The 21,353-nt window shown below is 46.6% G+C and overlaps 1 protein-coding gene across 1 annotated transcript in view; it reads left to right on the forward strand.

Annotated features, from left to right (window-relative positions):
- Positions 1 to 1,518: 1,518 nt before the first annotated feature.
- LOC141059876 (histo-blood group ABO system transferase-like) overlaps positions 1,519 to 21,353 on the forward strand; it is a 107,224-nt gene continuing 87,389 nt past the window's right edge. The window contains exon 1 of the mRNA XM_073556049.1: positions 1,519 to 1,643. Within this exon, the coding sequence (XP_073412150.1) occupies positions 1,571 to 1,643 (73 nt within the window). The 5' untranslated portion in view covers positions 1,519 to 1,570. The remainder of the gene's footprint in view (positions 1,644 to 21,353) is intronic.

Consider the following 21,353-nt stretch of genomic DNA (forward strand, 5'->3'; position numbering starts at 1 on the left):
TCAAAAATATAAAAAAGTGTAAAAAAATATTATATCTAATAAAGTGCAAGAAGTGTAAAAAATATATATTGTTATTGTAGTGTTATAAAAAGTGGCAGCAGCATCTGTGTCATGTAAGGAAGCTATGTCTGTAAGAGGGAGAAGGGACTCGGTAAAATTGAGGTGTTTGAGATTTCTGCGAGGGTGAGTGAGTTTCTGGAGTAGGGGTTGTACAGTAGGAGAGGAGAGGGAAGAGAATTCAGTAGGTTGTGGTCAGACATGGGGAGGGGTGAGTTAGTGAGATCAGTAAGCGAACAGAGGTGGGTGAAGATAAGGTCCAGCGTGTGGTCATCTTTGTGAGTGGCCATGAAGGACCATTGAGTGAGGCTAAAGGAGGCAGTCAGTGATAAAAGTTTAGAGGCAGCTGAGGTGGAAGTGTCGATGGGGATGTTGAAGACACCCGTGATGATAGTGGGGATGTCAACAGAAAGGAAAATAAGTAGCCAGGTGGTGAAGTGGTTGAGGAAGGTGGAGATGGCTAGTTCTGGGGGGGGGGGGGTAAATTGGGGTAAAGGAGCAGGTATCGGACAGGGGTGTGCCAGGTTGTTCTAGTGATGCCAAGGAAGGAGAGTTTGTTAGTGATAAAGAGGTCATGGATATACGACAGTTTTTTGCAGACAGAGTGTGCGCTCCATAGTGCTCCAGGTAGGGGGACCGGGGCAGTGGGTGCTGAATGAATGGGTATGAGGTTATCACGGTTGCGAAAACTTGTAGAGGATCGTGACAGGGTGTTAGAAATGAGTGTGGGAATGTGTTGAGGAGGGCCAGGATTTTGGGATAAGTCGCCAGCAATGAGGAGAAGCAGACAGAGCTTTAGAAGGTAGAAGCAGGATAGGACATGACGCGGCCGTGTCTGTCTGGAGAAAAAGGATTGTGTGTGGAGGGACAGTTGTGAGGAGGAGGTGAGATGGCTGGGGAGGATAGAGGGATATATGACTAGTTCCTTACTAGGTGGAGGGATTACAGGAGATAGTAAGAAATTAAGTGGTATGGGGGTGAAAGTGAAAAGTATATCTCTTTATACAGGGAGCTCCCCCTAGTGGTGGCTGCAGACAGAATGTTATCATGTATCTCTGTTTACAGGGAGCTCCCCCTAGTGGTGGCTGCAGACATAATATTATAATGTATCTCTATATACAGAGAGCTCCCCTAGTGGTGGCAACAGATGCTAACCATTACTGTATACAGGGGGCTTTCCAAGTAGTGGCTTTAGGAAGAGTTACAAAACACAACAGTAGATGAGCTGGAGCTTTGTATTACCCCATGAATCTATTTTGTCTACTCAGTAGTAACAAGATCCATGCAGGGATTGAGGCCTGATTTCCCCTGAAGGCGACTGTTTTCTTTCTGAACGTTTTATTACAAGATGCTGGTTATACTCAGAGCAGAACAAAGACATTTTCTGCCATTGTGACCGCCTCTGTAGGACATTTGTATAAGACTGAATAGAGGCGTACTCACCATACACCAGGTGTAGTCTTACTCTCCATTTGAAACTGGAGCTAGCACCACACCTGATGTGCAGCAGTTCATGATCTCAGACAGTTCAGTCACTGCAGCAGACCAGAGAGCCTCAGAGCCCAGCAACATGCAGCAGGAGAAATGTAAGTACATATAGAAAACAGTAACATGGGGGGGAAAGGAGCAGAGACGCCACTGGCAGTGGGCACAGCTGGTGATCGCTCTAATTTTACATACATTTAATAGATATATTGGTAGTCTTCCTATTACTTGTATGACACCCAGGGATGTAACTATACTTTGCCCGTATAATACATTTCTTGAAGCCTCAGATCATTTATAAATTTATATTCTGCACGCACCAAATATAAGTAGGGAATATACTGAACTGGTGCTACAGCGTAACCAAATTATTTGAACTGGTTTTTTTTTAACATTATTTAAAAGATTCCTAAATATTTTTTCTATTCATTTCATTTTTTGTGGGGAGGGTGGATGTGGGTATAATTGCAGTATAAATATTTTGGTCTTTAGAGAAAAATAGAAATGTAAAGAGATTTTATTTTAAAATATTTGTGACTACGTTTACATCTAAGACATATTATACCGTTGATAAAACTTTATATTTAAAAAAATATATTATATAATTACTATATATATATTATAGCAGTGTGTGTAGGGATTACCCATTACAACTGATAAATTACGATTCTTTACATCACTAATTCATTTACTGGAACCTGTATTTCCTGATTTTGCTAATTTAAGGAAAAACAAAGCGTTATGTCAAAACTGAAATGTGTGCAACTGAGACTGAATACAGAGAGGACTGGTCATCAGATAAGGGGCAGAGGAGATTACAGTCTAATAATCATACAAACCCGTACACAGGGCTGGGCTGGGGCTAAAAAGCTGCTCAGGCACACAACCCCACCGGTCCTCGCACATTGCCGACTTTTGCCTTAATTATCGCACCACTCCTTACGTAAACCGCACCAACAGTGTAGGGAAATGAGGAGAAAGTGTGTAACACAGGAATGCTTCATTACTTGGTAAAGATGGAGATATATATATATAGACACACCTTCTCATTCAAAGAATTCTCTTTATTTCTCTTTATTTTCATGACTATGAAAATTGTAGATTCATTCTGAAAGCATCAAAACTATGAATTAACACATGTGGAGTTTTATAATTAGCAAAAAAGTGTGAAACAACTGAAAATACTGGCTTCCACAATCACCAGACCTGAACCCAATCGAGATGGTTTGGGGTGAGCTGGATGGCAGAGTGAAGGCAAAATGGCCAACAAGTGCTAAGCATCTCTGGGAACTCCTTGAAGACTGTTGGAAGACCATTTTCGGTGACTACCTCTTGAAGCTCATCAAGAGAATGCCAAGAGTGTGCAAAGCAGTAATCAAAGTAAAAGGTGGCTACTTTGAAGAACCTAGAATATAAGACATATTTTCAGTTGTTTCACACTTTTTTGGTTAATTATATAATTCCACGTGTTAATTCATAGTTTTGATGCCTTCAGAGTGAATCTGCAATTTTTATAGTCCTGAAAATAAAGAAAACTTTTCAATGAGAAGGTGTGTCCAAACTTTTGGTCTGTACTGTGTATATATATATATGACAATTTTAAATCCAAGGATGCATCCTATAGTCCAAAAAAATACAGGACAAATGTTCGTTTATAACTATGTAAACGCTAATATAGTTAATAGTACTGCCATATAGTGTTCGGCTACTGGGACTAGAGATGCTCTTCAGAGTATAAGGCCGGAGTCACACTACAGCCAGATACGGCCGAGTCTCGCAGGTTAAAACCAAGCTCTGGCACCGGCACTCCGGAGCGCAGCGTGCAGCTCCATGTATTGCTGTGTGGCTGCACGCTCCGCTCCGGAGTGCCGGCACCAGAGCTTGGTTTTAACCTGCGAGACTCGGCCGTATCTCGCTGTGTGTGATCCCGGCCTAAGGGTATGTGCACACGTTGCGGATTTGCCGCTGCAGATTTCATAGTGATTTACAGTACAATGTTAATCTATGGGGGGAAAAAATGCTGTGCATGTGCTGCGGAAAAATCCATGCGGACATGCAGCGGTTTATTTTCTGCAGTATGTCAACTCTTTGTGCGGATTCTGCAGCGTTTTTACACCCATTCCATTATAGGAGTCCGCAAGTGTAAAAACACAGGCTAAATCCGCAGGAAATCCGCATAAAAAATGCTCAGATTTTGACCTGCGGATTCTGCTAAAATATGCAGATTCCGCACAGAAAATTCCGCACAGCAATTTGCAACGTGTGCACATACCCTTATGGTGCAGATTCTACAAGAGACTACACAGCACTCATCAGACACAATTATGCGCAGAATCTGATGTTAAAAGCTTTGCCTTGTAGCGTTCCTCTTTTATTCCTCCTGGAAATGCAGAAGTAATTTTACAATTTGGATGTTACCATTCTGCTTGCCATTCAGACTATGTCTGCCATCTAATCTTGTACAACAATCCCAATGAAGAGTGTGTTAGAGTATTTATTATTATTATTATTTATTTATTTAGCGCCATTAATTCCATGGTGCTGCACATGAGAAGGGGTTACATACAAAGTTATAGATATCGTTAACAGAAAACAAATTTCCACAACAAATTTACAATGACAGACAGGTACAGAGGGGAGAGGACCCTGTCCTTGCAGACTTACACTCTACGGGTAAAGCTGCGCCTCAAATGTGGTGGACATTACCCCAGAGGAGTGGACCTTGAAGAATGATCTCAGAAACTGATGTCTGGGGAGGCATCACATTACAGCAGGTGCTAACAGCCAGAGGGGCTTCACTAAGCAAAAAAGACACTGGTCATGAAAGGGTGAACAATCTCAAGAATGCAGAAGTCTAAAAAAGTGGCTTCTTGTGCAGAATTTGTTGTATTAGGCCTGTTTCACACTTCAGTTTTCTGGCGTTAGTCACAATGGAACATTTTTTGTCTCAGTCAAAAGGGTGGACAGTGACGGATCTGTCGCTGTGTGTCGTCAGCTAGAATGGATGCCTATGGGCGGCGGATCAGTTGCTGTCCGTCAAAAAACCGGATCCGTCATCAGATTCCGTTTTTTCATTTCTGTTCCTTTAATTTAACCCCAAAAGCCTTTCTGGCACCGAAAAATCTCCCTATCTTTCTCTCTCTCACTCTCGCTCTCGTCTCATGCACATACTTGGTTATTTTTTCCTGACGTAATACGATAGCCTCAGGCTAATTTCACACTAGCTTTTTTTTCCAGCGCGTTTTTAGCGCAAAAAAACGCATACAAACGCATACAAATGCTGCGTTTTTTTTCAAGCATTTTTATGAGCATGCATGAAAAAAACACAGCGTTTTTATGCGTTTTTATGCGTTTGCGTTTTTTCCAACATTAGGTGGCCCCTCACTAACCCAAACCATGACTTTACTAACCCTGACCCTAACCCTGACCCTAACCCTAACCCTAGCCCTAAACCCCCTTAACTAACCCTAACTCTAACCCAAACCCCTAAATTCCATTGTCCAACTAATGGTAAAAAAAAAAAACGCATGCGCAAAAAAACGCATACATAAGCATGCCAATGCGCACATATGCGCACCCATAGACTTATAATGGGTGTCTTGCTGTAAAAAAAACGCATTGCGTGCGCATGCGTTTTTTTGAGGCAAGTCGGACGCTCAAAAAATGCAACAGGATGCATTTTGTGCGCCCGAGCGCATACCGCAAAAAAAGCATGCGCGGGAAAAACGCATACAAACGCATGTGTATGCGCACATAAGCGCATCCCATGCAAAAAAAAACGCAAGTGTGAAACCAGCCTCAGAGTTTTTGTAATCTGCAGCTTGTCACTTCTTTCACAGAAATTTTGTCACCTATAGAAGCAATTAGAAAGTGAAAAAAACGCTCTAACAAAATGCAACGGTGTTTTCCAAAGCGTTTTTTGGTGAATAAAACTAACTTTATTAAACATGTGCTATACAAAAAGCACACATAATCTGCACTTAAAAATGTTTAATACATGCCTGAAAACACTACAAGATCAGCATTGTGAGCGTAGAGTTTTTGATGCCAAGAGAACAGGTTTTGGCTGCATAAAAAACACAGCAAAAGCGCTGCATGTGAGCATACCCTAAGGGTATGTGCACACGTTGCGGATTCATTTGTGGATCCACAGCGGTTTTGGCCCTGCAGTACCATGTTATCCTATGGAAAACAAAAACTGCTGTGCACATGCTGCGGAAAAATCCGCGTGGAAACGCAGCGGTCTATTTTCCACAGTATGTCAATTCTTTGTGCGGATTCCGCAGGGTTTTTCCACTTATTCCATTCTAGGAATCCGCAGGTGTAAAAACGCAGGCCAAATCCGCATGTTGTGTCCCACGCATGGGAACAACCTGTAATGTATATTTCTCTGTGTTTAGTTTTTCCTCCAATCAGCAAAATTCCCTGTTGTTGCTAGGTAGCATTAGACTGTATGAAAATTGTCCCTATGTCCCTCCTGTAGTTGAGCTCTGTATTAGGTTGCTTCTCCCTTCTTCAGTTTAGCCTACAGCAGCCATTACTCAAGATGCATGTGTACTCCCCTGTACAGATTACCCCTTTTTTACCTACTGTCCATTGTAAACTAATACAAGATTTTGGAAGAAAACAGCATCGTTTCTCCTGGTCTTTCTACAGTTACATTGCCAGTGGAGTTAAAACTACTGAGGATGCCTGGTGGTGTAAGTACGAGTTATACAATTATCTAAGAAGCTGATAGAACACTTGGGATTCGCAGCCAGCAGGAAGAGTCAGAATAGTGTAAATGGATAGCTGTTACCAGGAACAGTATACAGCTGTAATCCAAGAAGAGGATTGTTTGTAAGGCTAATGTAAAGCCACAACAACAGCAGCTTACATGGACTGCAGACATTGTGCTCTTCACTTCAGAAAATTGCACAGTGAAAGATTTAACCTGTTATTAAGAACAGATCACAGCCTGTAATCCAGAGCAAGGATCCATCTATAAGCTATTGAGAAGCTGCAGTTTACATAGACTTATTTCTTGCTCTCAGCTCAGCTTGTTACAACTTTGTATTGGTCTCCTTGACAACCAGGAGCAGAACAGCCCCCACTCTTGCTCTCCCTATGTCCCAGGCTAAAAGAACCCTTTCACTGCCAGTCGTACAGCAGCAAGAAATGGAAACAGAATTTCTCACAGTTCGCAATGAAGTATCCAAACGATCAACCAATCCTACATGGAAAGTCAAAGAGAACCTAGAATCCACCAAAGGTGAATTGCTACACTACACAAGTTCCCTATGGAAAAGAGTACTAGACCAAGCTACTGTCTTGACTGTGCCCAGCTCTCACGAGTTACCACCAGAGGGAGCCCTTGAACAATTGTAATCTGCATATCAGTCTTATAAAGACACTTGTAAAAAATACATCTCTGCACAAGAGTCTCTAAAGTAAATCCAGGACTTCCAACAGCTCAATGCCGAACGAGACTGCACCATGCGTGACATTGTGGACAATACAGAAGCAAAAATCGCACAGATGTTAGAAGCTGCATCGCACAGATCCAGGTCCGCTAGGAGCTCAAAGCACTCAGTCAAGTCAAGCTCATCAAGGTACTCAACCCTCAGTGAGCAGTTCATAAGAGCGCGTGCTGAAGCAGAATCTACGAAAGTGAAAGCCATTTTCGCTCAAAAGAAAGCAGAGAGGAAAATCGAATCTGCACACAAGAATGCAGAGATGGAAGCTGAATCTGGAGGCGAGAGTGTGGAAGCAGAAGCCCTGCAGAAGGAATGTGAATATGCAGCAGTTACAGCAAAGCTAAAGGTCTTCCAGCAAGTCCTAGGTGGGAGCCGAAGAGACAGCCTCAATTTGTGCGAATTCGACATGAAAGACTCACTTAAGCACTAGAGATGAGCGACTTTGCCTCCAGGAGGTTCGAGTTGGGTTTTGTACCACCCGACTTTACCAAAAGTCGAGTCGAACGAAATCGGCCGACTATCGGCAAAAGTCGGAGTTCCGACCGAAACCTGACCCCAATGCAAGTCAATGGGGAATAAGTCAGCAGTGAGTGGAGGACAGTAAACACACCTACAGTGCCCATTTCAATGGCAACGACATCAATTCTTATTACTTAAGCTTGTCAACCTTAATTTACTTTATAAAAGTAATGCATTGAAAACTGGGGGTTATTTGGCTAAAGTTTTGTGTGGGGGGGTACAGCCCAGTTAGGGAGGTGGAAAAACTGGCATATGTTGAGATGTAGGCTGGACGTTCATCAGCTGCAAATGGAGGAATTGGAGAAGTCAGAGGAAGAGGAGGACAAAGCGAACCATTTTGCTGGCAACCTATGTGTCATCAGGGGAAGATGGTACAAAATCCTTTGAAACCCAGGCATGGTTCATTTTAATGAAGGTGAGATCACCTACATTTTGGGTCGACAGCCGGGTCTTTCTTTCTGTCAGGATTGATCCAGCACCACTGAAGACTCTTTCTGATAGCACACTACCAGCAGGGCAAGTGAGCTCCTGTAAAGCATATTGTGCCAATTCAGGCCAGGTGTCCAGTTTACAGGCCCAGTAGTCAAAGGGGAATGAACTGTGAGGGAGAACATCGATAGGGGAGGAGAGGTAATTTTGAACCATAGTTGACAACTGCTGTCTCCTGTCTGTTGCAATCGATTCAGTATTACCAGTCGTGTGAACGGTACTCGAGAAATCAGTCCACAACATGGTCATGAAACCCCTGTCTCCAACGCCACTTCAGGTGTGTGCACCACAAACACCTCTTCCGTGTTGCCCAATACGGCTCGTGGTAGAACCTGCACCGCTGCTGTGTGCTGGGAATGCCTCTAACAAACGGTTTACCAGAGTTGCTTGTTTGTTCACCAATATTAGCTGTAGGTTCTACTGTGTCATGATGTTATGTAATTTGCCTTTATAGCCTGTATCGAGGATGCTGGCCAACCAGTAGTCGTCAACCTTCATAATTTTAGCAATGCAAGGGTCCCTTTTTGGGATCCGCAAGAGATAATCACACGTGAACCAATGTTCCAGGTGTCAATGATGCACTGTCAGTGGTGGGTGGAGGAGCACTTTCTGCCAAATCCACATCCCTCCAATCACGCACAAACCCTGTACCTGACCTTGGCAAGCCAACATTTTCTCTTGCCCTCTGAGAAGCATCCTCCTCCCCAAAATAATCATCCCCCCTCATCCTCCTCCTCCTCCTCTTCCACTTCTTCCTCCACCTTGTCCAGGACAGTTTCCTGAGCAGACAATGCCTGACTGTCATCAAGGCTTCCCTCCTCCTCCTCCGCTGCAGATGCCTGATCCTTAATGTGCGTCAAAGTTTGCATGAACAGACGCATAAGTGGGATGTTCATTCTTATGATGGCGTCGTCTGCGCTTACCAGCTGTGTGCATTCCTCAAAACACTGAAGGAATTTACAGAGGTCTTTCAGCTTTGACCACTGCACACCCGACAACTCGATGTCTGTCCTCAAACTGCCTGCCCGTGTATCCTCCCACAAATGCATTACAGCCTGCCTCTGTTCGCACAGACTCTCAATCATGTGCATGGTGGAGTTCCACCTTGTTGCAATGTCTATGATTAGGCGGTGCTTGCTGAGGTGGGGCGATCGCTGCAGCCTTTGCATGCGACTGGAGTCTACGGGCGAGCAACGGATGTGCGAGCACAGTCTTCGCACCTTATGGAGCAGGGCTGGTACCTTCGGATAATTATTTATGAAGCACTGCACCAGCAGGATCAAGGTGTGAGCCAGGCAAGGTATGTTTGAGTTTTGCCAGGGCTATGGCCGCCACAAAATTACATCCGTTATCACTGACTACCTTGCCTGGCTCAAGATGTAGACTGCCCAGCCATGACTGAGTTTCTCACTGCAAGTAGTCGGCCAGTACCTCCGCGGTGTGTTTGTTGTCGCCCAAAGACATCATCTTTAAAACAGCCTGCTGACGCTTACCACTAGCTGTTTGACAGTGGGACACCTCATGTGCAACACTGGCAGCTACAGATGGAGTGATCGTGCGACTGCGCTCTGTTGACAAGCTTTCACTTCTGGAGCAGGAGGAGGCGGAGGGTCAAACACCTACAGCCAACTGTTGCCTGTACCGTGGGCTAAGCAGCACTGTCCCACCGCCGCTGTCCCCTGAGGACCCTTCATCCACCACATTCACCCAGTGTGCAGTGATGGACACGTAACGGCCCTGGCCATGCCTACTGGCCCATGCATTTGTTGTGAGGTGCAGCTTTCCACTCACTGATTGTTTGAGTGCATGAACAATGCGGTTTTTCACATGCAGGTGGAGGGCAGGGATGGCTTTTCTAGAAAAGAAGTGCCGACTGGGTAGGTCATAGCGTGGGACAGCGTAGACCATGAGCTCTCGGAACGCTGTGCCTTCAACCAAACGGAAGGGCATCATCTTTAATGAGATCAGTTTGGCAATGTATGTGTTCAAAGCGTATGTATGTGTACGGTACTGTATATGCACCAGCCGGCGACATCGACTTTCTGATAAAACCTCTAGCCAGGTTCTCCCGGATATATTGAGACACAGCCTCTGTCTCAGGGAGTGACAGTGGATACACACAGCTTCTAGGAGGTTCCGTGTTGTGAGTTCATTTTCCCCTTCACCATTGAGGTCTGATGAACTCCCTCTTCTGGTGAAGGAAGGTAGTGTGGCTGATTACAAAGTACCTGGGTATGATGATGACTGGGTGACTGGAATTGCTGACTGGATATAAGCCAGCCGACGCCCTTCTGCCTTGCTGGTGATCTCTCTGAAGGATTCTAGGAGACCAGTCTGATTCCTGCTCCTCAAAAGCTAAGTTTTTCTGCTCTGCTTTTTGCATTTGTGTTCTGTTTTGCTTTGCCTTGTTTTTTCTGGATTTCTGCCATTCCCTGCTGGGGTGAGCTGAATTCCTTTTTGCTCTGTCTTCAGAAAATACCTGAGTGCTATATAGTCTTTTTGAAGCCTAGCGTCTTCAGGGCCTTTTTCCCTATCAGCCTGTTGGCCCTTGTTTTGATAGGGTTTTTGGTGGATTGCAGACAGAAGCTTTTCTATCCTGTCCTATCTAGTTAGCTTGGGCCCCATCATTTGCTCAGCCTATCTTTCTATCTGTGTAAGTGTTTTTTCATCTTGCTTCACCGTCATATGTTGGGGGCTACATATTGCTTTGGGGTCTGCTCTGGGGCAGTTCAGATTTCCCTTTCTGTCTTTAGGCTATGTAGTTCTCCGTCTGTGATTGAGGGGTCTAGGGCTCCGTAGGAACCCCCCACGGCTACTGCTAGTTGTTGTTGATAGGTTCAGGGGTCTGCAATCCGATAGCTGCCAACTTCTCTGGTTTTCTGGACTTAGCTAGTATTTCTGTTTTTGCCTCCTACGGTGACTCATTCATAACAGAATCACCAGCCAGACCGCAGATCCTAGGGTACTCAATAGCAGGAAAGAATTGTGAAAAAAAAAGTGTTTATTTTTTCCTCTATATCTCTGAGGCCGTAGGGGGGAATTTTTTTTTTCTCTCAATGGAGATAAAGCAAATGTCTGATCGTGTGGAGCAGCTCGCTGGGGAAGTGCGGGGAATTTCCGCCTACCTTGCTCATTCACATGCTGCTGAACCAAAGATCCCTACTCCTGATGTGTTATTTGGGGATCGGTCTAAATTTTTGAATTTCAAAAATAATTGTAAATTATTTTTTGCCTTGAAGCCTAACTCATCAGGGAGCTCCACGCAGCAGGTTAAAATTGTCATCTCTTTGCTGCGTGGCGATCCCCAGGATAGGGCGTTGTCTTTGAAACCAGATGATCCTATTCTGACTAATGTGAACGCATTTTTTCAAGCCTTGGGGTTGTTGTATGACAAACCTAATGCTATTGATCAGGCTGAAATGACCCTGTTGGCATTGAGCCAGGGTCGAGATTCTGCAGAATTATACTGTCAAAAATTGCAAAAGTGGGCGGTCCTCACTACCTGGAATGATAATGCCTTGGCAGCTCTCTTTCGGAAGGGTTTGTCTGAAGCCGTAAAAGATACTATGGTGGGATTTCCTGTTCCCTCTGGTCTTGACGATTCTATGTCATTAGCCATTCAGATTGATCGGCGTTTACGTGAACGCAGGACTGCACGAGAGGTGTGGCCACCTGTTGAACAAGTGTCTGAACCTATGCAATGTGATAGTTTTGTCCAGGGAGCAACGTCAGGAGTTCAGAAGGCGTAATAAGCTGTGTTTTTTTTTTGTGGAGATGCCTCGCATATTATTTCTGTCTGTCCTAAATGAGAGAAACGTTTTGCACACACGTTTTCTGTGGGTGGTGTTCAACCTAAGTTTCTTCTGGCAATTACTGTGATCTGCTCCCTGTCCACATTTTCCGCCAAGGCTTTTGTGGATTCGGGAGCAGCCCTGAACCTAATGGACTTGGATTTTGCTAAACGTTGTGGATTTCCGATGACACCTCTGCAGACGCCTATCCCTTTGAGAGGGATTGATGCCACTCCTTTGGCGAAAAATAAACCTCAGTTTTGGACCCAGGTGGTAATGCGGGTCGCCCCAGACCATCAAGAAAATTGCAGATTTTTGGTGTTGCATAATTTGCATGATACCATTGTTTTGGGGCTTCCCTGGTTGCAAATTCATAATCCAGTTTTGGATTGGAAATCTGTGTCTGTGGTGAGTTGGGGTTGTCGGTGTGCCCTTGGTGAGACTCCGTTTTTTTCCACCTCTCCTCAGTCGCATGATGTTCCTGACTATTTGGCGGACTTTTATGATGTATTTAGTGAGAATGAGTCTGCATCTTTGCCGCCTCATAGGAGTTATGACTGTGCAATTGAACTGAGCCCGTGGTGTAAATTTCCCAAGGGTCGGCTCTTCAATTTATCTGTACCCGAGCACGAGGCTATGCGATCCTATACTTAGGAGGCGTTGGAGAAGGGTCATATTAGACCATCCTCTTCACCCTTAGGTGCTGTTTTTTTTTTCGTGGCCAAAAAGGATGGTTCATTAAGGCCTTGTATTGATTATCGTGCCCTCAACAAAATTACTATTAAATATCAGTATCCGTTACCCCTGATTTCTGATCTATTCTCCAGAGTTAAAGGTGCTTGCTGGTTTACCAAGCTTGACCTCAGGGGGCGTATAATCGTATCCGCATTAAGCATGGGGATGAATGGAAGACGGCATTTAATACCCCGGAGGGACATTTTGAGTACCTGGTGATGCCTTTTGGGCTCACTAATGCCCCTTTTGTCTTCCAGTACTTCATGAACGACATTTTCCGAGACTTTGTGGATAAATTTTTGATTATCTATCTGGATGATATTTTGATCTTCTCCAAGGATTGGGATTCTCATGTGGAACATGTTCGGACTGTGTTCCTGATCTTGAGGGAGAATTCCCTGTATGTGAAAGGATCGAAATGCCTTTTTGGGGTACAGAGGATTTCTTTTTTGGGATTTATTTTGTCTCCGTCAACTATTGAAATGGACCCGGCCAAGGTACAGGCCATTTATGATTGGGTTCAGCCCACTTCTTTGAAGGCCCTTCAGAAGTTTTTGGGTTTTGCTAATTTTTATCGGAAATTTATAGAAAAATTTTCTAGTATTGCAAAGCCATTGACTGATCTGACTAAGAAGGGTGCTGATGTGTTGAATTGGTCTCCGGAGGCTGTTTCTTCCTTTCAGGAGCTGAAGCGAAGATTCACTTCTGCCCCGGTTTTGCGGCAACCTGATGTCTCACTCCCGTTCCAGGTAGAGGTGGACGCTTCTGAGATTGGTGCAGGAGCTGTTTTGTCCCAAAAGGATCCTGTAACATCTAAAATGAATCCCTGTGCTTTCTTTTCCCGAAAGTTCTCTCCATCTGAACGTAACTATGATGTGGGGAATCGGGAACTGTTAGCCATGAAATGGGCATTTGAGGAGTGGAGACATTGGTTGGAGGGAGCTAAACATCAAGTCGTGGTCCTCACTGACCACAAGAGTTTGATTTACCTGGAGTCGGTAAAACGCTTGAACCCTAGACAGGCTAGGTGGGCCTTGTTTTTTACACGTTTTGAGTTTGTGGTCTCTTTTCTTCCTGGCACTAAGAATGTCAAGGCTGACGCTCTCTCTAGGAGCTTCTTTGCTGATTCTCCTGTGGTGACCAAACCTGCTACCATCTTAGGCGAAGGGGTAGTTCTTTCTGCCATCTCGCCCGATTTGAGACGTGCTCTGGAAGAGTTCCAGGAGGACAAACCTGAGCGTTGTCCCAGGGGAAAGTTGTATGTTCCTGACCAGTGGAAGAAGAGTGATGTCTGAAGTTCATTGCTCTGCATTGGCTGGTCATCCAGGTATTTTTGGTACTGGAGATCTGGTGAGTCGGTCTTTTTGGTGGCCCGCCTTGTCTCGTGATGTCAGGAATTTTGTGCAGTCCTGTGGGACTTGCTCCCGGTCTAAACCTTGTTCTCGCTCTAGTGGGTTGTTGATGCCTTTGCCGGTCCCCAGGAGGCCATGGACCCATATTTCAATGGATTTCATCTCTGATATGCCTGTCTCTCAGAGAATGACTGTTATTTGGGTGATTTGTGATAGGTTCTCTAAGATGGTTCATCTTGTACCACTCCCTAAGTTGCCATCTTCCTCGGAGTTGGTGCCCCTGTTTTTGCAACAGGTGGTTCGCTTGCACGGGATTCCAGAGAACATTGTATCCGACAGAGGAGTTCAGTTTGTGTCTAGATTTTGGAGGACTTTCTGTTCCCAGCTGGGAATTTAGTTGTCCTTCTCCTCTGCTTTTCACCCTCAGACCAATGGGCAGACGGAGAGAACAAACCAGACGTTGGAGTCGTATTTGAGATGTTTTATTTCTGCTGATCAGGATGATTGGGTTTCATTTTTGCCCTTGGCCGAATTTGCTTTAAATAATAGAGCTAGTTCTGCCGCTTTGATGTCACCTTTTTTTTTTGTAACTTTGGGTTTCATCCTCGGTTTTCTTCAGGGCAGGTGGAGCTGTTGAGTTCATTTTCCCCTTCGTCACTGAGGTCTGGTGAACTCCCTATTCTGGTAAAGGAAGGTAATGAGCCTGATTATCAGGCACCTGAGCCTAATGATGATGACTGGCTGAGTGGAGTCACGGACTGGATATAAGGCTGCCGACGCCCTTCTGCCCTGCGGGTGATTTCTCTGTGGACTTCTTTGAGACCAGTCTGATTCCTGCTCCTCTAAAGCTAAGTTTTCTGCTTTGCCTGTTAGCATTTGTGTTTTGTTTTTGTTTGCCTTGCTTTTCTGGATTCTGCCATTCCCTGCTGGGGTGAGCTGAATCTCCTTTTGCCAGTTGCTCTGTCTTCAGAATATTCCTGAGTACTGACATAGGTTTTTGAAGCTTAGCATCTTCAGAGCCTTTTTTTCACTGTCAGTTTGTTGGCTCTTATTTTCATAGGGTTTTTCACGGATTGCAGCCTTCCTGTCCTTTCCTATCTAGTTAGCTTGGGCCCCGTCTTTGCTCAGTCTATCTTTCTGTCTGTGTTAGTGTTCTTTCTTCTTTCCTCACCATCATTATATGTTGGGGGCTGCCTTTTGCTTTGGGGTCTGCTCTGGGGAAGTTTAGATTTCCCTTTCTGTCTTTAGGCTTTATAGTCCTCCGACTGTGATCGAGGGGTCTAGGGCATCGTAGGAACCCCCCACGGCTACTGCTAGTTGTGTTGATAGGTTCAGGGGTCTGCAATCCGATAGCTGCCAACTTCTCTGGTTTTCTGGACTTAGCTAGCATTTCTGTTTTTGCCTCCTACGATGACTCATTCATAACAGAATCACCAGCCAGACCGCAGATCCTAGGGTACTCAATAGCAGGAAAGAATTGTAAAAAAAAAAAAGTGTGTATATTTTTTCTCATTCATAACATGGAGCCTTCTGCCTGCCCAGGTGTTGACACTGTGGTGGAGAGAATGCACCAGATCTGGGACCAAGTGGTGGATAAGTTATCTCTCTCCCAGGAAAAGGCCCAGCGGTTTTCCAACCGACATAGGACCATTGGTCCCCAGTTTAAGATTGGTGATATGGTTTGGTTATCATCAAAAAATATCGCTATGAAGGTGGCTTCTCCTAAGTTTAAGCCTAGATTTATTGGACCTTACAAGATTTTGGAGATTATTAATCCGGTCTCTTTTCATTTGGCTCTTCCTGTCACATTTAAAATCCATAATGTGTTTCATAAGTCCTTGTTGAAGAGGTTTGTTGAACCAGTAGTTCCTGGGGTGGCACCTCCGGACCCTGTATTGGTTGAAGGTAACATGGAATATGAGGTAGAGAAGATACTGGATTCCCGTCTGGCTAGACGGAGACTCCAGTATTTGGTTAAGTGGAAGGGTTATGGTCAGGAGGATAATTCCTGGGTCTCTGCCTCTGATATTCATGCCAAAAGATTGGTGCGTGCCTTTCATCGGGCTCACCCTGATCACCCTGGTGGCGTGGATGAGGGTTCGGTGACCCCTCCTCAAGGGGGAGGTACTGTTGTGAGTTCATTTTCACCTTCACCATTGAGGTCTGATGAACTCCCTCTTCTGGTGAAGGAAGGTAGTGAGGCTGATTACAAGGCACCTGGGTATGATGATGATGACTGGGTGTCGGGAATTGCTGACTGGATATAAGCCAGCCGACGCCCTTCTGCCTTGCTGGTGATCTCTCTGAAGGATTCTAGGAGACTAGTCTGATTCCTGCTCCTCAAAAGCTGTTTTTCTGCTCTGCTTTTTGCATTTGTGTTCTGTTTTGCTTTGCCTTGTTTTTTCTGGATTTCTGCCATTCCCTGCTGGGGTGAGCTGAATTCCTTTTTGCTCTGTCTTCAGAAAATACCTGAGTGCTGATATAGTCTTTTTGAAGCCTAGCGTCTTCAGGGCCTTTTTCCCTATCAGCCTGTTGGCCCTTGTTTTGATAGGGTTTTTGGTGGATTGCAGACAGAAGCTTTTCTATCCTGTCCTATCTAGTTAGCTTGGGCCCCATCATTTGCTCAGCCTATCTTTCTATCTGTGTAAGTGTTTTTTCATCTTGCTTCACCGTCATATGTTGGGGGCTACCTATTGCTTTGGGGTCTGCTCTGAGGCAGTTTAGATTTCCCTTTCTGTCTTTAGGCTATGTAGTTCTCCGGCTGTGATTGAGGGGTCTAGGGCTCCGTAGGAACCCCCCACGGCTACTGCTAGTTGTTGTTGATAGGTTCAGGGGTCTGCAATCCGATAGCTGCCAACTTCTCTTGTTTTCTGGACTTAGCTAGTATTTCTGTTTTTGCCTCCTACGGTGACTCATTCATAACAGTTCCGTGTCTGGCAGAAGATCTATCGGGCAATCGTAAGGACGGTGCGGCGGGAGCGTTTCCGCAGATTTTTTAGAGAAGACATCCGCGTACTGGTGGTAAGGTTTAGGAAGCGCGGAGAGATCCACGGGCACTTCAGTGGAAACTACCTGAACACTGTCCCTCATGCACCTTCCCTCACAGTCCTTGCTCCAACCCAGTATATTCCCCGAAGCCCAATCAATATGAGGGGAGTGACAACGGAACCAGGGAACTCCGAGAAGCACCTGGTCGATGCCATCTGGCAAAATGAACAAGGACAGAATCTCACGATGAGAGGGTGAGACTGAGAGCCCGAGTGGGGCTGTCTGGTGGGTCACCTGAGATGGTAAAGGTGCACTATTAACCACCCTGATGGTCAGAGGTTGGGGCAGTAACACCAGTGGAATAGCGTGTTTCTGGGCGAAGGTCGAGGACATAAAGTTCCCCTCAGCCCCGGAATCCACAGTAACCTCTGCCTCCCAGGTGGAGGCCCCGCTATCTAAGGTCCCTCGGAATACCGGTTTGGGAGAAAAGAGTTTCATATGTGTCTGACCACCACCTACGACCACTGGACGTGATCGTTTTTCCGACCACAGAGGACACGTGCTAGCCGAGTGATCAAACTGCCATCACTGGTAACAACGTGCGGAGCTTTGCACCGGACGTGACTTGGGGCTGGCGCGAGACACCTCCATACTGTAGGTTCGGAGGATGTAAGCTCCTGAGCGGGAGATCTTAGTGGCTCGGTAAAGGTGGGAGCCAAGTTAACCCTTCGTCTGGATTGCGCACGTTCCAGCCCGCGCTCTGTAAACCGGAGATCAATGCGGGTGGAGATGGAAATCACTTCCTCCAGACTTGTGGGGACCTCTCTGGTTGCTAGAGCATCTTTGACATGCTCTGCTAACCCTCTCCAAAACACAGGGATGAGTGCTTTATCGGGCCACTCTAGTTCGGAAGCCACTGTCCGGAATCGGACGGCATAATGGCTGACCGAGAGAGACCACTGTGTTAGGGCCAATAATTGGAGAAAGGTGTCGTGCGTGATCCGTGGTCCCAAAAATACCTGTTTCAGAGCTGCGAGGAACTGAGCAGCCCCCTGAACCACGGGATCATCACGCTCCCACAATGGCGAAGCCCACTCTAATGTCCTGCCCGACAAAAGAGAAACAATAAACCCCACTTTAGCCCGCTGTGTAGGGAACCGTGCAGCCAGTAACTCAAGCTGGATAGAGCACTGACTCACGAATCCCCTACAGGTGGCGCCGTCACCCGAAAACTTGTCGAGGAGCAGGAGGCGAGATATTGTCGGCATAGGCGTGAGTGTGGGCACGCGTGAGACAGCCTCTGCGACTGCCTGAGCAGCGGCTACCATAGCATTCGCAGCTGAGGTGGAGCTCTCGATAGCCGCCAACCTGCTCTCCAGCTGCCGAATGTACCACTGCAGCTGCTGCAGGTCCGCAATTACTAGCCAGACCCTGGAGCTAGTATAATGTTAGGGACGGCGGAGCGCACTAAATATAAATAATAGGAAGTGCGTTCGCCGCCCGGGGTCCACTATGCAGTAGGGGTAGCAACCACTGCTGAGTAATGGCAGACTAGCTATATGGCGGTATACTGCGCTCGGGTTAAACGTCACCCGAGGTGGGCAGAGCGGACTCTGTTAAACTCACAGAGGTGCTTTAGTACAAATAAAACATAAACGCCGAGCCTGTTAGCTTCACAGGTCTCAGCTGGCATGTACACACGGTATACAGTCACAGGACACGGCCCAAGGCCGAGGTCGGTGTTCGTCCTGACCTAACGTGCGTGCGACGTTGCTATCGCGGATGCCAGTAAGTGCTGCTAACTGCAGCACGGCGGTAACTACTGCCACTGTACGGCATATGGCTTGCCACTGAATGGCGCTGACTATAACTCTTGTTCCCTATCCACATGCGTAATATCAGAGGGAAGGGTTTCAAATGAGTCAGTCACCAGAATCATACATCCGTCACCGTTCACACATCTAGCCAGTATAGACTATACTAGCGCATGGCCATGCGGGCCTTTTATAGCCATGCGGGCCTTTTATAGCCATGCGCTTCTGGGACATTCCAGACCTCTGAGATGGGCCAATCGGATCAGGACAAGGACCTGAGCACGTCACCCCCGATCTCCACTGGGAGATCGTCTCATGGGCATGCCCAGTAGCACGGTGAGAGGACTTAGCCTCTGGAGTGGTTTCCTGCAAAGCAGGCTGCGCTACAATTGCTGGTCCAGAGGTGGCAGCAACATCCAGACCCAGAGAGCTGGTCTGAGCAGGGCGCCTGGGTCGCCGAGATTGCTGTGCAGGTCCCTGAGAGGTCAGAGAGGAATGGGAGACCGCTGGATGTATGGCTCTTTATTCCTGCTGTGCAGCTGTAGGAATCTGATGCCTAACACAAGCTCTGCAAGATTCGGATGTTATGCATCCAGATGCAGCAGAGCTGGACTCGTCGTAGGACGCTCGTGATTAAATGGACTACGTCGGAACAGGAAGCATTTATGTTGGTCTGTTATTTTATTTTTTTTCAGGAGATCGAGGGCGTCGCTTGGATTTGGGCATGCGATAAAAATTTGGAAAATTGTGTAGTGTTTTATTTCATTAAAATACTTTTTTTCTGGCTGTGTCTTTTTTTAACCCTTTAACTATAGGATTAATAATGGAGAGATGTCTTATTGACACCTCTCCATTATTAACCGACCTTAATGTTACCTTACAATCAAAGGTGACATTAAGGCTAGTTTCACACTAGCGCTTTTGAGCGCAGCGACGGCCTGCGCACGGCCGCCGCTAAGCCCCGCCCCCTGCCGCGCCTCCGCCGGTAGCTCCGCCTACCTGCGCATGACGCTGCATGCGTCCTGCGTCCCCTATCTTTATCACTGGGGCGCAGGCCGTGCGCAGTATGCGTTTGGCGGCGCATGCGCCTTTTTGACGGTGCGCCGAGCGCAACCAAACTGCAGCAGGTTGCGTTTGGCGCAGGTCGGCGCACCATCAAAAGGACGCATGCGCCGCCAAACGCATACTGCGCACGGCCGGCGCCCCCAGTGATAAAGATAGGGGACGCATGCAGCGTCATGCGCCGGTAGGCGGAGCTACCGACGTAGGCGCGGCAGGGGGCGGGGCTTAGTGGCGGCCGTGCGCAGGCCGTCGCTGCGCTCAAAAGCGCTAGTGTGAAACTAGCCTTAATGTCACCTTTGATTGTAAGGTAACATTAAGGTCGGTTAATAATGGAGAGGTGTCAATAAGACATCTCTCCATTATTAATCCTATAGTTAAAGGGTTAAAAAAAGACACAGCCAGAAAAAAAGTATTTTAATGAAATAAAACACTCAGAGAGGAGTGAGGAGAGAAGATCCCTGGGAGAGTGATGGAGGAAGGAGGGGCTGCAACATATCTCAGTGACCTGGGTCTGCTGGCACGGGAAGGGAAAGAAAGAGAAGGACATTGAACAGAAAGCTGATCTTCCAGAAGGAAAGAATAGTACGGAACGTAGGAGTAAAAGGGAACAGAGGACGTGGGTTAGAGGAAGAACCCTGCCTAGAAGTTCTAAGCGCAAGGCCGGGGCCTGGTCCCCGAGGTTGTATGGACACTAATGGTTCTGCAGCAGACATCGGTGGAGTAGTGGGCTGTGAATGCACTACTCCCATCTAAAACTTGGGGGCACAACAGCAACATTGATAGTGAGTCGGGACTCAGGAGTAAGGAGTCCTCGAAGCAGGCTACAGCTGTCTGCCTTACAAGTAGAGTTCTTGGGAACATCTGTCAGGAGGAACTCCAGTGTACCTCAGTACTAGGAGATCTTCACACTTAAAGGCGCTATAGAGGAGACGTTCAGAAAGGCACATGTTGGCGGAGTGTTGGAAGGGAGCGTCCTATCTTGCCTGGAGGTCGACTGAGTCCCTGACCCAGAGGACACAACACGGAGGCAGGCACCTGTGTGTACTACAGACTGTGAGTTAAGCTTTGGAACTACAAGCCCTGGTGTCCTCCATTCATTCCTGCGCCAACACACCTGGTACTGCTACATCTGGGTACCAGCTTCTATACTGCCTGCGCCTCTCAGCTACCCCTACAGCTACACTGCCCTGGGACTACAGCTCCACTTGTGGGGAGCTTCACCATCTTTGCTGCAACAAACCACCAGTCCCAGAGGATCTGCATGCAGCGTCGGCTTAACATCTCCCTTGCCGAACACCACAGGTGGCGTCACGAACTATTCATAAATTCTATTTCATTGTTCTTTCACCCCCTTTTGCCATGGAGCCCCAGGGCCACGGACGGGTCACAGCTTCCGTGACAACTCCCATTGAGATCAACGGGCCCGGTGCCGAGTACCCCCACAGCCCTGGTCGGGCGCTCCATTTTGGCGTCACGAACAGGATGACGAGACCCGATGTCATCGGGTTCTGTGTGCCTAAGACTTAAAACTTTTGAGAATGTGCAGAAGACCCAATTTGATACAGTGAAATGAATACTAAAAATGGCCGACAGCCTGGAGAAGAA

Source organism: Dendrobates tinctorius, unplaced genomic scaffold (genome assembly GCF_039654945.1).
Source record: "Dendrobates tinctorius isolate UK_male_01 unplaced genomic scaffold, ASM3965494v1 ptg000231l, whole genome shotgun sequence".
Taxonomy (NCBI): domain Eukaryota; kingdom Metazoa; phylum Chordata; class Amphibia; order Anura; family Dendrobatidae; genus Dendrobates; species Dendrobates tinctorius.